At 41.5% G+C, this 16,037-nt stretch overlaps 2 protein-coding genes across 10 annotated transcripts in view; one reads left to right on the forward strand and one right to left on the reverse strand.

Annotated features, from left to right (window-relative positions):
* Tmem67 (transmembrane protein 67) overlaps positions 1–8,024 on the reverse strand; it is a 52,910-nt gene extending 44,886 nt beyond the window's left edge. For 3 of the 6 annotated variants that reach the window (XR_005504430.2, XM_039109811.2, XM_039109810.2), the window contains exons 1-2: positions 7,746–8,023; positions 6,179–6,267 (exon numbers count right to left, since the gene is read on the reverse strand). Coding sequence is in view for 3 of the 6 variants with exons in the window: in XM_039109811.2 (XP_038965739.1) it covers positions 6,179–6,267; positions 7,746–7,983 (327 nt within the window). In the remaining 3 variants the exon portion in view is untranslated. Of the gene's footprint in view, positions 1–6,178; positions 6,268–7,745 lie in introns of those variants that run through there. The other 3 variants (XR_005504431.2, NM_001107916.2, XM_039109808.2) reach the window with 3 other exon arrangements.
* A 1,096-nt stretch (positions 8,025–9,120) lies between these two features.
* Positions 9,121–15,927, forward strand: LOC120102832 (RNA-binding protein 12B-A-like). Of its 4 annotated transcripts, none has more exons than XM_063261261.1 (3): positions 9,121–9,172; positions 12,221–12,270; positions 12,785–15,927. In XM_063261261.1, the coding sequence occupies exon 3, from the start codon at positions 12,813–12,815 to the stop codon at positions 15,342–15,344; it is 2,532 nt and encodes an 843-aa protein (XP_063117331.1). In that variant the 5' UTR covers positions 9,121–9,172; positions 12,221–12,270; positions 12,785–12,812; the 3' UTR covers positions 15,345–15,927. The 4 variants fall into 4 exon arrangements, with proteins under 4 accessions (XP_063117331.1, XP_038966866.1, XP_038966864.1 ...); XM_039110936.2 differs by lacking the exon at positions 9,121–9,172 and adding an exon at positions 9,206–9,292; XM_039110937.2 differs by lacking the exon at positions 9,121–9,172 and adding an exon at positions 9,918–10,002.
* The last annotated feature ends 110 nt before the right edge of the window (positions 15,928–16,037 follow it).

Raw genomic sequence — 16,037 nt, forward strand, 5'->3', positions numbered from 1 at the left:
ATTAATATAGTAAAAACGACCATTTTGCCAAAAGCAATCTACAAATTCAATGCAACCCCCATCAAAATTCCAACTCAATTCCTCATAGAGTTAGAAAAAGCAATTTGCAAATTCATTTGGAATAACAAAAAACCCAGGATAGCGAAAACTATCCTCAACAATGAAAGAACTTCTGGGGGAATCACCATCCCTGACCTCAAGCAGTATTACAGAGCAATAGTCATAAAAACTGTGTTGTATTGGTACAGAGATAGGCAGACAGACCGGTGGAACAGAATTGAAGACCTGAAAATTAACCCACACACCAATAGTCACTTGATCTTTGACAAAGGAGCTAAAACCATCCAGTGGAAAAAAGATAGCATTTTTGACAAATGGTGCTGGTCCAACTGGAGGTCAGCATGTAGAAGAATGCAAATTGATCCATTTTTATTGAGCTGTACAAAGCTCAAGTCCAAATGGATCAAGGACCTCCACATAAAACCAGATACACTCAAACTAATAGAAGAAAAAGTGGGGAAGAGCCTCGAACACATGGGTACTGGGGAAAATTTTCTGAACAAAACACCAATGGTTTATGCTTTAAGATCAAGAATCAACAAATGGGATCTCATAAAACTGCAAAGCTTCTGTAAGGCAAATGACACTGTGTTTAGGACAAAACGGCAACCAACAGATTGGGAAAAGATCTTTACCAATCCTACATTTGATAGAGGGCTAATATCCAATATATACAAAGAACTCAAGACTCCAGAGAATCAAATAAGCCTTTTAAAAACTGGGGTACAAAGCTAAACAAAGAATTCTCAGCTGAGGTATATTGAATGGCCGAGAAGTACCTAAAGAAATGTTCAACATCTTTAGTCATCAGGGAAATGCAAATCAAAACAACCCTGAGATTCCACCTCACACCAGTCAGAATGGCTAAGATCAAAAACTCAGGCAACAACAGATGCTGGCGAGGATGTGGAGAAAGAGGACTGTGGAGAACAGTCCTCCATCATTGGTGGCATTGCAAGCTGGTATAACCACTCTGGAAATCACTCTGGAAGTTCTGTATGTATATGGGCTGTACAGTTCTGGGGATTCAGTCCACATACATATAGAACAGCTGTACAGCTATTGTACAGCTCAATAAGAATTGGATATAATACTACCTGAGGACCCAGCTATACCTGGGCATATACCCAAGAGATGCTCCAACATATAACAAAGACACATGCTCCACTATGTTCATAGCAGCTTTATTTATAATAGCCAGAAGCTGGAAAGAACCCAGATGTCCTTCAACAGATGAATGGATACAGAAAATGTGGTACATCTACACAATGGAATATTACTCAGCTATCAAAAACAATGACTTCATGAAATTCATAGGCAAATGGATGGAACTAGAAAATATCATCCTGAGTGAGGTAACCCAATCACAGAAACACACACACGCACGCAACGCACATGCACACACACACACACACACACACACACACACACACACGCACACACACACACACAGACACACACACGGTATGCATTCACTGATAAGTGAATATTAGCCCAAAAGCTCGAATTACCCAAGATACAATCCACAGACCCTATAAAGATCAAGAATAAGGATGACTAAAGTGCGGACAATTTAGTCTTTCTTAGAAGGGAGAACAAAAATATTCATAGGAGGAGATATGGAGACAAAGTTTGGAGCAGAGACTGAAGGAATGGCCATTCAGAGACTGCCCCACCTGGGGATCCAGCCCAGATACACACAGCTACCAAACCCAGACAATACTGCTGATGCTAAGAAGTACATGCTGACAGGAGTCTGATATAACTGTGTCCTGAGAGGCTCTGCCAGAGCATGACAAATACAGAGGTGAATGCTCACAGCCAAACACTGAACTGAGAATGGGTTACCCATTGGAGGACTTAGAGAAAGGATTGAAGGAGCTGAAATGGCTTGCAACCCCATAAGAACAACAATACCAACCAACCAGAGCTCCCAGGGACTAAACCACCATCCACAGAGTACACATGGACAGACCCATGGCTCCAGCTGTATATGTGGTAGAGGATGGCTTTGTTGGGCACAAGAGGGAGGAGAAGCCTTTGGTCCTGCCAAGGCTGGATCCCCCAATCCCCCAGTGTAGGGGAATGTCAGGGAGGGGAGGGGTAAGGGGGGGTGGTTGGGTGGGGGAAAGGGCATAACATTTGAAGTGTAAATAAAAAAAACCCAATAAAACCAAACCAAAACAAAACAAAAAATATTCCCCCCCAAAAAACCCCAAAATATCCAATAAAAGAAAAAAAAGTAAAAAAAAATGAAATAAACCAGTAGAATACTGATCTAGTCAATTAGTAAAGTATACGAGGAAAGGTTTCAATAAAGTTTGGTGTTATCAAGACTTGACCTCATATCACATGCTTTAGGAAACAAAACAATCACTAAAAATAAGTTATCATAAGTGTTACAGCTCTTAGGAGGTCAGCCAGGTGTAAGGAGAGAAGGCAGGAATAGGTGACCAGAAGGTTAATTTCCTGGATTTGCATGTACTAAGTATGACTTTGACTGGAGCTACATACATTCTTGTAGATGAATGCATGGAGATGCAGCTGTAAAATCTTATTAAAAAGCATTGTTTCCAAATCCAATCTTCTGAAAACTGACTCTAGTAACCAGAAAGCCCAGAGATAAATTCTGAGCTCTGGCCATCAAATGACCATGGCAAGCTGGAGATGAATGACAGCAACAGAGAAGGCCAAAACAAACCCAAATGAGCACAGAACACTGAAAGCTCACACACTCAAACCCAATGAACACAGAAAGCTCACACACTCAAACCCAATGAACACAGAAAGCTCACACACTCAAAGAACAATAGTCAGAAACAAAGCATGGGGTAGCCACCACACCATTCATACATTCAACTAAGTCTGACTGATTTCCATCTTGGCTCTCCCATGTTTATAAATTTTATAGATACACCAGAAATCACAGACCCATCTGCACACAGAAAGCTGGCAGACAAAACTTTCCAAACAACCAGAATCAGGTGGCATGGGCTGTGGAGACATGGAGAAGCAGCTCCCAGGCAGGATCAAGTAAGGACTGGTGACAGGTGCAAGTAGGGGCTGGAATGCCACCCTTGAGAAAATGTTTTTCTCACTCGGCGTTAAACTATGTTCTGCTATGTCCTGTTTCTGTGGAAGTGGCTCTCATGCTCTCTGGGTTATGGCGAGTATATTTTGATAATAAGAAGAGGGGTGATTTGTTATATAAATATTTTGAGAAGAAACCTTTGTTTAGTCGTATTTCTTTGTTTAGTCTTGCCTCAGTTGTTCCTGGTATTGTGGGAATAATGATCTTATGGTATCAGGGCAAAATGGAAGTTGAGGTAATGCATATTCACATCTATATAAGGATTAATAAAGCTTGCAACTACATGGAGTTGCTTCTGCCTTTGCTCTGCATCCCCTCTGTCCTGGTGGTGTGTGACTGTACCCAGGGCCCCCAACAAACACACTTAGAGGGCTAAGTCTTGCCTTTTGCCCTGCATTGGAGTGAAAGGCGTTTGTAACTGGATGAGAGGGGAATGAATGATGTTTGGCTGTAGAGGGGTTTTGGGGTTTCGGGACCCACTTGGGAAGCTGGTAATGGAAAAGGTGTATCAAATTTTATGGTTTGGAGGAGGAGGAGGAGGCACAGCTAGTGAACCTGACATCAAGTGGATGCGGGAAGCCAAAGAAAGAGAGGCTCCTACTTTAGTTGTGATGCCCCTTCCCAGTGAGGGGACAGGACTGGTTAGTACCACTTGGGAGGGGTTGGTAAGGGGAATACTCCTAGAAATACAGCTAAGTGGTGGGGTTTGGTGAGGCTGGTAAGGTGGTTCCTCAACTCTGATAACAGGAACAAGAAGGATAGATGGGGTCTCCCAAATCCCACCATTACTGAGGAGTAGCCCTGGTGTCCAGGAGGAAGCAGAGGGATCACCGTCATATTATGATGACAATCTGAGGCCCCTGTTGGAGATGGCCAAGAGAGTCAGGGCCCCCTTGGTTATCCATGGCCACATCTTAGAGGTCAGCTAGAGGGGGATTTGGGCTTGATGGCCTCACAAAGCAAAGGACATAAGGGCAATCTGCAGCCCAGTGTCCCTTTTGACGGCACTGGAGGCATAGGTAGATTGGTTTGTGAGGGTTTAGACAGATGACTCAATGACCCTCCTAACCGTATCTGACACAGGGACCCAGAGGCTCTTGGGCTTTGGGAGTTGTGCTATGGCTGGCTGACAGGCCTTAGCCAGCATTGAGTATTTTTGTTTTCAGGCTTTATCATCTTTCCCATGATGCGCCTTGAAGGCCATGGCTAGGAATTCTGTCTGTGGCGTCAGGAGTCCTTTCTATAGACATTTAAGCTTGGCTCTAAAATCAGGGAAATTCTGGGAGAGGTAGGTGCTAGATAAGGAGTTGGTTTCCATCCAGAGACTCACGATCCAGATCGGTATACTGTTAGAGGGCCTTTGTAAGACAAAGAGGCAGGGGAGGAACGACGTCACTGCAACTTTTAGTTGCGGACATCCCCAGGACAAAGCAGGACTGGAGAAAGATACACTGGGTTGTCAGTGTACTCAGTGGGGGTCAGGGCCTTGGGCTGGCTAAGCTGGAGAAACAGCCACCTCCAAAAGTACCTTAGGGGTCCTGGACGCTCAAGGGTCACCTCCCCAGACTCAGGTAAAGTAGCTAGTAGGTAAAGAGCTGAGCGATCAGTGAGCTGGAAGGGGAGTCTGTTGTGGGGAGACTGGAGAGTAGGGATAGGGTCCCAGTGAAGCTTAGACCCCCAAGGGAGAACGTAGGCATGAGGAGAGCTTGTCCACTCACAGGACCAATTGGAGTGTTACAGCTCTTCGGGGGAAGGTATCCTGACAGTCTGGAACCCAGGAATATCAAAATCACACCCTACCACACAATATATATCACACAAGAAATTTATTGAGTGGGAAAACCCCAGGAGGGCAGCTGCCTCTGCTAGGATGAGAAGTAGCGAAGAACTGAGCAGAAGACATGGTTTATATAACATTTCTTGGGAGCAGAACTTTTCAGGGAAATTTCCAGAAATTTTCCAGGGTTGGGATTGGTGTGATTTCAAGTCCTGAGCCTGGGCTTTTTTACTCTTTAGGGTGGGGTTGGGTCCAGCTGTTAGGGAAGTTAGTGGGTTCTGTGGATAGAACCTGGTGATTTGAGGCCCTCAGGGGAGGAGTCTGGCCACTCATGTGCCTCAAGGACTTATAACTGAAATCAATAGAGACTAATGCTAAAACTGACACAATTAGACTTTATTGAAGAGACTGGACTTATTAATGTTTTTATATTTGGTGTGCTTCCATAACACCAAAAATAACTATAATCGCTTTAATAAACCTGTAGACTTTAAGTAAACTTCCCCCTGGAACTGTGTTCTATCCATAGCCCTTCGTCATCAATCCCTTAGCTACAACTAGTACTTTCAAAACATGAACTAAATATGAATATGGCAATCAGATCTACAGGACGAAGTTCAGAGGATGATTGCTGACATTAGACAACACTACCATAGAATTCAGAACTTTTAGAGACTCCTAATTAGCTTAAGAGATTAGAAAACATATTTCTGTTCATTGAAAATTAGCCCATGAAATTAGCCTACTAGATGAATTTTCCTGAATCAAAATGTAATGCAGAAACTAACCAAACTGCAAATGATTACATTTCTATTGATGCACTGGCATTGCATTAACTTACTGTACGTTATGTAGCATTCTGAGTATCAATCATCATGCAAGATGACCAACACAGTACATCTAAGACAGTGAATGCCATCTACAGCAAAGAGATTTCATCTTGAATGATTCTATGTATGTAACATTCAACTTCTCTTCTTTATACCCTAGTTCTCTGTGAGACAAACAGAAATAATTTTTCACAGCTTTGTACATTGGCATAGCTGATTCAAACACTTTCATAACAAAATCAATTTGTTTTTTTTCCCCTAAGTTTTCTTCTTGGCTTCATTGATTTCTCAAAATGTACACTAATAAAGTTAGCTTAATAAGTTTAAAGTTTGTGGACAAGTGGGAAATATATTGAAGTTTGAGAGACAGACATTTATTACTTTTTTCTCAAAAGTTATTTCAAAATAAATTATTCATACCATGTTTTCTGGACACTTTTTACAAATAATGGAAGGTCCTCCATTATTAGAAATCATATGATATCCTGGTAGACATATACAGGAAGTTCCTGAAAAGAGAAAAAAAAAGGCAATTTTGTCCTTAGTAAATAAAACTCCAAGATAGGGAGACAACAGTTCTTAAGATATTGAAGCTTGGAGTGGTGGTGTATGCCTATAACCTCAATACTCAGAAGAGGCAGAGAGTTCAGGCAGGAATTTAAGGTTATCTTCACTCACATAGAGTGGGGGAGGCCAGATTGGGCATTATGTGAGACTACAGGCATCTGTCTGTCTGTCTGTCTGCCTGCCTGCCTGTCTGCCTTTCTGTGCATGTGTATGTGTCTATGTATCTGTGTGTGCACGTGCAAAGACTGAGTGGCTTCTTGCTTAGTAAAATGGAGAAAAATAACAGGACCTACCTAAAAGGGTCAAGGCTTACAAATATGTCTGTCATTATGTAGCTACTTCTTAAATTGTAATTATTATTAAGCTATGAAAATGACTTACCTGCTCCAGGAATTACATTTCCACATCACTAAACCATGTGTGTGCTTAGTGAGTTTTAATTTTTGTCAATAACTTATTGGAAAATTACTTTCATTCAAATATATCATGGTTACTCTTTACTAAATGCTATTTGTAATTACAATTAAACTCAGCTAGTTAAGGAAAGAATTCTCTAAGGACCCCAAGTAGAAGCAGCACCTGTAGGAGTCTATGTACAACACACAAGTCTTTATTCATATTCATGAAAACAATACAACCAAGAACACGTTTGCGCTTCACACACCCAATGATTTGCACTGCTCAGTGACTTAAGTGAGACTATATTAGACTTAAAGCCAAAAGAGTTAACTAAACTGAGATTCACAGCATTTTAGACTTAGTAAACAGAAAAAGAACTAGACCAATTGATACAATTAAGTCTAAAAAGACATTGAGAGCAAAGAGTAACAGTCGATAGTAACAGGGATAGATATGTCCTTAAGAAATCTGTAATCATGGATGCAAAGTCACATGCTGGGAATACATAGGTAGAAAGTGAGGGAAGAGACAAGAGTTCTTTTAACTTCCAGTGTATGTCACACATATGTTACAACATCTGGGTTTCAATTTCCTTTGTTTACAAAATCTGATCATAGACACGGGTGCAAACTGATTTAAATATCTTGAATTTGTTAGTAGAATTAAAGGTCTCATGAGTTTACTAGTTCAATTTTCCTCCCTTGCTTTTCTGTCAGGGTACCTCACTAGACATCTCAGGTTATTTCTTTACTATTTCTATTCTACTTTTCTTAGGAGGCTTTTAGGTGCCACCCTAAGGATTCGCTACCAGGGACTGACCCCTGGAAATGCGTTCTGGACAAGGGTAGGGTGATGCGGCCAGGGTTACTGAACGCATTACTATGCCAACTGCAATCCTCTCAGGAAACCTTTTCTTAGGCTACGTGGCTGTGCATATTCTGAAACATTCTTCTAGCAAGATATCTGGCTCTCAGGGCTGCTTCATTTTGGTCAGAGTCCATCCACCCCCAAACCGCCTCACCCAGTGCGTCCCTCCGCTGGTTGGCTCCACAGGGGGCACAGGAGAGCGCCGAGATGTCGAAGTACTGGTTGAGATCGCAAGTCTCCGGCCGCTGGAAAGGGAAGGAGAAGATTTGGGCCCATGAGACTTCGCAAAGAACCAAGAGAAGGTACACAGTGCCAGTCAGAGCTGAAAAACAGGACCTGACCGCCATGGCCGCCAAAGGCCTTGTACGCATCACCATGGTACCCATACCCATGGTTCACAGTCACTGGCTCCCCAGCAGCCTCCTCGGTGAGTCCACTGAACTGATTGGACAACAGGGTTCAGAAAAAAAAAAAAAAATCTCAGCTTCCCGGCGCCTGGTTGCTAGGTTACCACGCACACGCGAAACAGTGGATCAGACACTAAATAAATTAGGGGCGGAAACTTAAAATATATTTCAAACTCTGGGACGCAGATAATTTAGCGTGTCAGGAAATACTACTACAGCAACGGAAAATATCTGGTTATAGCAGTTAAGTGTTTCATGAAGGTGACAATGGCAACCACATGAGAGTTTATCCAGGGAATATAATTTTCACAACAAAGACGGTGCGGTATGTTTTAAAACTATTTAAATCCCATTGAGGGTGGGGGTCCTGAGCTTAAGTTTTAGCAAAGCGATACAGACAAGAGAATCTCATTGACTTTATATGCAATGACACAAGCCTAGGGGAAACCCTTGCTTACTAGATCTTGTTTTCCTGCTTTCCCTGTTTTGTGCACAGAACACCGGACATATAGCTCATCTCACTTGGTTTGAAAACCAATTTGGACATACATGAATGTTGTCTATTAAATTAGACAGCTTTGCAGACTGTTGGCGTAACTATATTTTGGTCTAATAAAAGCCGTATTCCCCCTTTCTCCCGTTTCTCGCCTCCCTCACCCAGAGTATACTATTTCCACTCCCAATTGACCTCCCACGTGAGAACTGCCACGTGGTGTGATTCCAAGAGACCTGTCACACAGATCTAACAGCGCACTCAAAAGCCAGAGGGGCTGCTTTAATAATAACGACTACAGGCAAAGCAGCTGCAGGCCTGTTCTTAATACAGCAGCCTTTTATCAGTCCGTGCAATTGTCATTTTTTTCCGCAGGTCTAGAAGAAACCCGAACAGTGAAGGATAAACAAATTTCCAACTTTCTTCTTTCACATCGTTTCCTGATGCTGAAAAGAAAAGAAAAAAAACTGTCTGGTTGGTGTACTTTTTGCTATTGCCTCCCGCGGACTGGAAATTTTCAGGGGTGGGTCCGGGATCACGGATTGGCTAGGACACGGATAAGGGACAGCCTTCCTCACTCACACCAGCCAATCAATGAAAGCGACACAGAGAGTCTGCGCATGCGCGTTCCGGCCGCTTGGGTTGCAGTAAGGGCCTGGACTGCGCCTGAGCAGAAAAACGGTGCGTCGGTTTATTCAGACCCGAGGAAAGTGTGATCTCCATTTTTGTCCCGGCCGTTGGGGCCTAGTTGGCCTTGTGGATACTGCTTCAAGAAGGAGCGTCCCAGTCTCCGTTTGTGTGGTGTGTTCTCATTGCTCAGTGCAATGCCGGGCAGGGAGGCAGGGAGGGGGTGAGAGCCTGAAGGGCAGGCAGGCTGGGCGATGGGCGAGCACTGCTAGTTCTGCTAGTTCCCTTAGAGCCTCGCTGTCTGACCCCTGACTTCCTCTTGTCAGCCTCCGTGTGGCGGTGTGTGAACTTCCAGGGATCTTGACAGCGAAAATCTCGGAGCATCGCTTAGGTGTTTCTTTTCTCTGCCATGTCCACGTTAGATGAGGCGCGGGAAAGCCCGGCAGGCCGGTTTTCTCGGGCTGGAGGTGCGCAGAGCGGTTCAGTGAGGTTGGGAGCCAGTGCCCTCTGGGGAGTAGAGGTGGCGCGTTTGCCCTCAGGACCTTGGAACGCAAAGGACCGCTAGTTGGGCGGTTCTGGTTAATCTGAAAGCCGATTTGGCACAGAATCTGGGAACAGTGTCGGATCCGACATAGGAAGTTGGCCAGGCGCAAAAAAGAGGAAACCCTGATCGCTGGGAGCGTGGACAAAGTCGAATCTGTCTTCGAAGGATCTCCGCATTGACGATGATGATGGCTGACGGGGGAAGTGTGTGACCTGTGGAATCCTCTTCACTTAAGAGTTCCTGACCCGGAGTTATGGCCCTGTGTGGTCTTGAAGCTTTTTTATTTTAAACATCTACATCATAGAAAGCAGATTTTATCAGAGAAAATTTGTGGACTGAGGTAGATTTTCTGCAAGGAAAATTCTTACTTAGGGTTTTAATGGTTCTTAATGCTGGGCAGTAAGACATAGTTGGAGGCGCATAGTAAAACTTTTGTCTCTCTTGCCAAGTCTGGAAAAAGACTGTTGTTAAAATCAAGTGGAGCTGGAATTATAGCTCTTAAGTTCAGTCTACTGTTTTCCTCTGAGTTGTGATTAAAAGATGCACACATAAGAGCATTTATTTGAGGTGATGTAAATGGAAGGATGGCTTGGTAAAATTAGTAAAGTTGTTTAAGTTATGTTTCTTATTAAATGAATGTTTAGAGATCCCCTTTTCATAGCAGCAGTTCATAGAGGCCTGACAGTAACAGGATCACCAAACAACACGGTTATTGTGTTGTTCAGGATATTTGTGCAGTGGCATTCAAAACTAGAAGAAGGATAATTTGTGTTTGGACTTTGGTGCAGGCTTAATGTGTCAATAGACTTTCTGGAAATTTGTAAGGAAATAGTGTAACTTTGAGTCTCTGAGATGCTCTCCTAGACATTAGTGACTGGGTAAATGATACCTTACCCTACTATGGCAAGGACAAAGGGATTTAAACATTAGCTTTTATTTGGTAAATTAGAATGGACTTATGGTTTTTAGGATTGGAATTCAATAGCTTTGTGAATGAGAAACTGTTTAATGAGATGGTTTTAGTTAAGACACATAGAAAAAGTGACTTTTAAGCATAGATGTGTTGTGAGAAGCATTTTAAGCTTGGTATGTGCTTATTTCCTTGAAGGTCTGAATTTATTTATTTGTAGCTGACTTGTTGTCCTCAGGGTATATAGCTCCTTTGGAATTGAAAAAGTTTAATGACAGACCAAATGGAAAGCAGTCAAGTCAGTTTTCACAGGAGTCTTGGAATTCGGATGTGGACAAGTTTGAAGGAGCCATGTATAGTTTTTGTTGAAGTTTGTGAATATTGTCTTGTTGAAATCAGGCTTACAGTTTTGTTTTTGTGTTTTTTGTTTTGTTCTGCTTTGTCGTTGTTTTTGTTTGTACTGGAAAGATTTTAATAGCAAACCTCAATAATTTTCCAATGTTGTATACACCATTATTTTTAATGATTAACTTTTTTTTGACCATTTAATCTGTAGACCCTGCCCACCTGGTTTTAAAAGACAACCTTCCAAACTTGGAGGTAGCGGTACTTAACTTAAAGGGAACCCAAAATTTTAATTTGCACATTAATATTAATTTTAATGATTAATTTGGCACCTTTAAAAATTATTTGGTAAATACTGTTTGGTTGACTGTGAAAGTGCTACAAGCAAGTTTTCTTAAATGAGTGTGCGGGATAGTGGTTTTTAATAGTGTCTGTTCGAATAGTTAAATTCAAAGTTGATACAGTGTGGGTGCTTGTGAAAGCTTGTGATTAATTTTAATAGTCTACCGACTGTTGCAAGCAGACAAAATGAGTGGCATTGATTTTTCTTTTAAGTTTTACTTTAGGGATGGTAGAGTATTTTCCTTAATTATATCATAATGACAATATTCCTGTCTTTGTGATATGTAGAACTTAAAATTGTATCCAAATGGTATGCACTGGTTTGGATTCATTGCATAGTAACTGAGAGTTTTCGAGCTTCAGTATTTTCATTCGCTGTATTGTTTTGAATTGTTGCTTGGTTTGAGTTTTATGCTTTGGAAGGGTGCAGAATGGCATGTGAGTTGACATGTGAGTTGGCTTTAAGTATGAACTACATGCTTGGATCACCATTAGGTGAAGTGACGTAAGCCCTTTAAAAATACTGTCTTCAAACTGATGCTTTACTTATCAAACAGATTTTAAGTACATGTAAAACTTGAGTATATCAGCATGTCATAAACTTGGACTTTATTTAATGATAGAATTCAATGGACTTTGATATAGTCACACATGTAAAGGCCACTACACTCAAAATGTCTAATACTATATATTTTTTCAACCTGATTCCAACCAAGTAATATAAGTTTCAGCACAAAGTTTTTATTTCTTATACCTCCCAGTTGTCTGTTCTGGCGTTATGCTTCCTTTTCCCAAAGGTTACTTAATTTCCCTATGGACAAAAAGGGCCATTTGTAATGGTTGTAATTGTGATGCCTTATATGGTTTCACTTTAATAGGTAATTCTGAAATGGATATCCAGCATTGAGATAGATAGATTGCCGAGTTTAAAGATTAATTATATTTCACTTTCTTTCCACAGTTAAGTTGCTTTTACAGAGTAAGCAGGTCTCCAAGAAATAAAAGGAAAAGGTAAGCCACCAGAGTGTAAGGCTTTGCACAGAAGTGTGACAAAATCTGATAGATTATTGGACTGTTGAACTCGTCGTTCTTTTGTTTGCACGGTGGCCAGCTGAATAGCAGGAGCAGAAATTCTGACCATACTTGGCTTTTCTGACTATGTAAACTCTACTGTGGTTAGTGAAAGACAGATGAGTAGGAGGCAGTGATCTAAAGAGTCTGAAAGTGGTTTGGCTTTGTTGTGCAGCAGCATTTGGCAGACTTACAAAGGAAGATTTGACATTTTTGATGTTCCTAATGAATAGGATAGGCGGTGTGAAATGTTTAAGGCAGTTGGTTTATTTGTGTGTTTATATAGGAGAAGATGCATTTGTTTTAGCAATTAGAGGAGATGGCAGGTTTCTCTGTGGACTACTGTTTCCTTTTCCATTTACTAATGCTGAAGAATCAGGTAATTATTAAGCTAGTTTGTGCTAAGGTGCTGCAAAAATAAGCCTTGCTATTATGTGTACCTTTTTGTCTGCAGGTGATTATTGCTGTGGCTTGAGCTCAGCATGGCTGTAGTCATCCGTTTACAGGGGCTTCCTTTTATTGCGGGTCCTGTGGACATCCGTCACTTCTTCAAGGGATTGACTATTCCTGATGGAGGAGTGCATGTGATTGGAGGGAAAGCTGGGGAGGCTTTTATAATTTTTGCCACGGATGAAGACGCAAGACGTGCCATAAGTCGCTCAGGAGGGTTTATCAAGGATTCGTCTGTAGAGCTTTTTCTGAGTAGCAAGGTAGAAATGCAGAAGACCATAGACATGAAAAGAAGTGCTCGTGTAGGAAGAGGGCGACCAGGACCTGAGGCCTCAGGGGTTGGCAACATGTATCATTTTATCGATGCTCTGAAGGAAGAGGAACGTTATTCTGGATATGGCTCTGCAGTTAATCCAGATGCTGGGTTTCATATAAATGGTACAGGACTTGACTTGAGGCCAAGAAAGACCAGGCCACTGAAGGCTGAGAATCCTTACTTGTTCCTTCGAGGTTTGCCTTACTTAGTAAATGAAGATGATGTCCGTGTCTTTTTCTCTGGTTTGTGTGTAGATGGAGTAATTCTCTTAAAACACCATGATGGGCGAAATAATGGCGATGCTATAGTAAAATTTGCTTCATGTGTTGATGCTTCAGGAGGTCTTAAATGCCATAGAAGTTTCATGGGTTCCAGATTTATAGAAGTCATGCAGGGTTCAGAACAACAGTGGATTGAATTTGGTGGTACTGCAAGCAAGGGCGGTGACACCCTGCATAAGAGATCTGAAGAACATTCTCCTTCAAGGAGGTTAAATGACAGGTACTTTTGGAAACGGTCTCGTTCAAAGTCTCCCAGAACACGTTCTCGCTCTCCTCTTGGATTTTATGTTCACTTAAGAAATCTGTCCTTACATACTAACAAAAGAGATCTAAGGTATCTCTTTAGAGATACTGACCTGAGTAACGACCAGATTAAGTTTTTATATAAAGATGATCGAAGAACGCGGTATGCCTTTGTGATGTTCAAGAATCAAAAAGACTATAACACTGCCCTGGGTTTGCATAAGACTGTTTTACAATATCGTCCAGTTCTTATCGATCCAATTTCTAGAAAGGAAATGGTGAAAATCATTGAATGCTATGAAAAGAAGAGACCAGAGTCTTTGGAGGAAGAGAGGCCAGGACGTGTTTCACAAAAGTACTCTGAAGAAGGCTTCCCTGGCTCTGGTCAGAAGCTGTGCATATATATAAGAAATTTACCATTTGATGTTACAAAAGGTGAAGTGCAGAAGTTCTTTGCAGACTTTTCTCTTGTTGAGGATGACATTTATTTGCTTTCTGATGACAAGGGAATTGGTTTGGGAGAAGCACTGGTGAGATTTAAATCGGAAGAGCAGGCCATGAAAGCTGAACGTTTGAACCGGCAGAGATTCTTGGGGACAGAGGTGTTGTTAAGACTTATATCTGAGGAACAAATGCAGGAGTTTGGTGTAAATTTTTCCTGGATGTCAAATGAGAAGACACAAGCCTGCTCCCGGTCACATGATGGAGATGACTGTTCCTGTCTGTTTGACTTAAAAGATCCACTGGCAACAGGCCAGTCCTTTGGCCAGTCTGAAAGCATTCGTTATCAGCCAAAAGACTTCAGGAAAATGGGTCATTTCAAGCATCCCCGAGGGTATTTCCAGCAGTCTGACAGGCACTCTCCTGAGGACTTCAGGCACTCTCCTGAAGACTTTGGACACCCCAGGGAGGAACATAGCAGGCGCTCTAGGGAGGAAGACTGGAGACGGCCCCTTGAGGATTGGAAATGGCCACTGGAAGATGATTTTAGGCAGTCTCGTGAAAAAGATTGTAGGCAGCTACCAGAGAAGGATTTCAGATGCCCTTGGGAAGAAGACTTCCGACGGCCATCTCAGGAGCACTTCAGGCGTTCATATCAGGAGCACATTAGACAGCCACCCCATGAACATTTCAGATATTCCCGAGAGGAAGATTCCAGGCATGTGGCAGATGAAGATTTTAGGTACCCTGCTGATGAGGACTTCAGGACCTCCCAAGAAGATTTGAGATGTCCCACTGATGAGGACTTTAGGCAGGTGTGTCTGGAAGACCACAGGGAAGTTCCTGAGGGGGATCTTAGACGTTCTGATAAGTTTAGACTTCCTGGAGAGGATTTTTGGACCTCATCTGATTTCAGAGGTCACCATCCTTTTGTGAACTTTGGTCACCTAGAAGGTGGCAAATTTGATTTTGGAAAGTATAACATAGGATGTTTTTCAGAGGGAAAAGTTGCATCTGATCTAAATTTAAACTGTAGGTCAGGTGGAATAATTCGTGTCATGATCTCGAATCTTCCGTTCAAAGCCAATGCTAATGAAATTCTAGACTTTTTCCATGGTTATAAAGTCATACCTGATTCAGTTTCAATACAATATAATGAGGAAGGATTACCTTTAGGAGAAGCTATTGTTGCTATGACAAATTATAATGAAGCTCTAGCTGCTGTTAAAGATCTAAGTGGTAGACCAGTTGGTCCCCGCAAGGTTAAGCTCAGTTTGCTTTAGAGGTTCTTTTTAAGTAAACAGTTTTCTTCTACTCTATTGATGCAGTGAATGTATAGTTTTGTAAAGTTTATTTGTAAATATTTAAAGATTTTATTTTTACTTGTGAATAGAAGAAAATTTTGTTATGTAATTCTTGTTTCGTTTTGCTTACAAATGAACATGCTTTTACCCCTGAATTTAAAATTACACATTTTCCATTTTTTAGGGGAAGGAGAGAGAGTAAATATCCTGAATGCAAGAGGTTCATTGATGTTATGGATAACACTCAATCTTGGAAAGAGTAGTTTTGTTTGTAGAAGGTGAATTTATCTTTGCTGCTGTGGATAAATTAATCTTTGATTTGTTTTTTCCATCTTTCACTCAGACTGTATAAGGAAATGAAGGCTGACTGATTAACAAGTTTGGCACTTTTATTGCTAATTGTCTATAGAACTCTTTGTGGAGACATTGTGCTAATGTCTTCTATAAAGTCTAAATAGAATAGAAAATGAACTTACTGTGAAATGAAATTTACTTTTGTGAAATTTTCAATATTTCTGTTCAAACTTTGAAAAGTTTAATAAAGAGAGAATTGCAATTGAAATATTTATCAACTTGTATTTGTGTAACGAGGACAAGGACAAAAGGATTGCTGCTTGGCAGCGTGTGCTCAATAGCTATATTGAACTGTGGGGTGAGTTGGACACATAATTT

This window comes from Rattus norvegicus, chromosome 5 (genome assembly GCF_036323735.1).
Source record: "Rattus norvegicus strain BN/NHsdMcwi chromosome 5, GRCr8, whole genome shotgun sequence".
In the NCBI taxonomy this organism is placed as follows: Eukaryota; Metazoa; Chordata; class Mammalia; order Rodentia; family Muridae; genus Rattus; species Rattus norvegicus.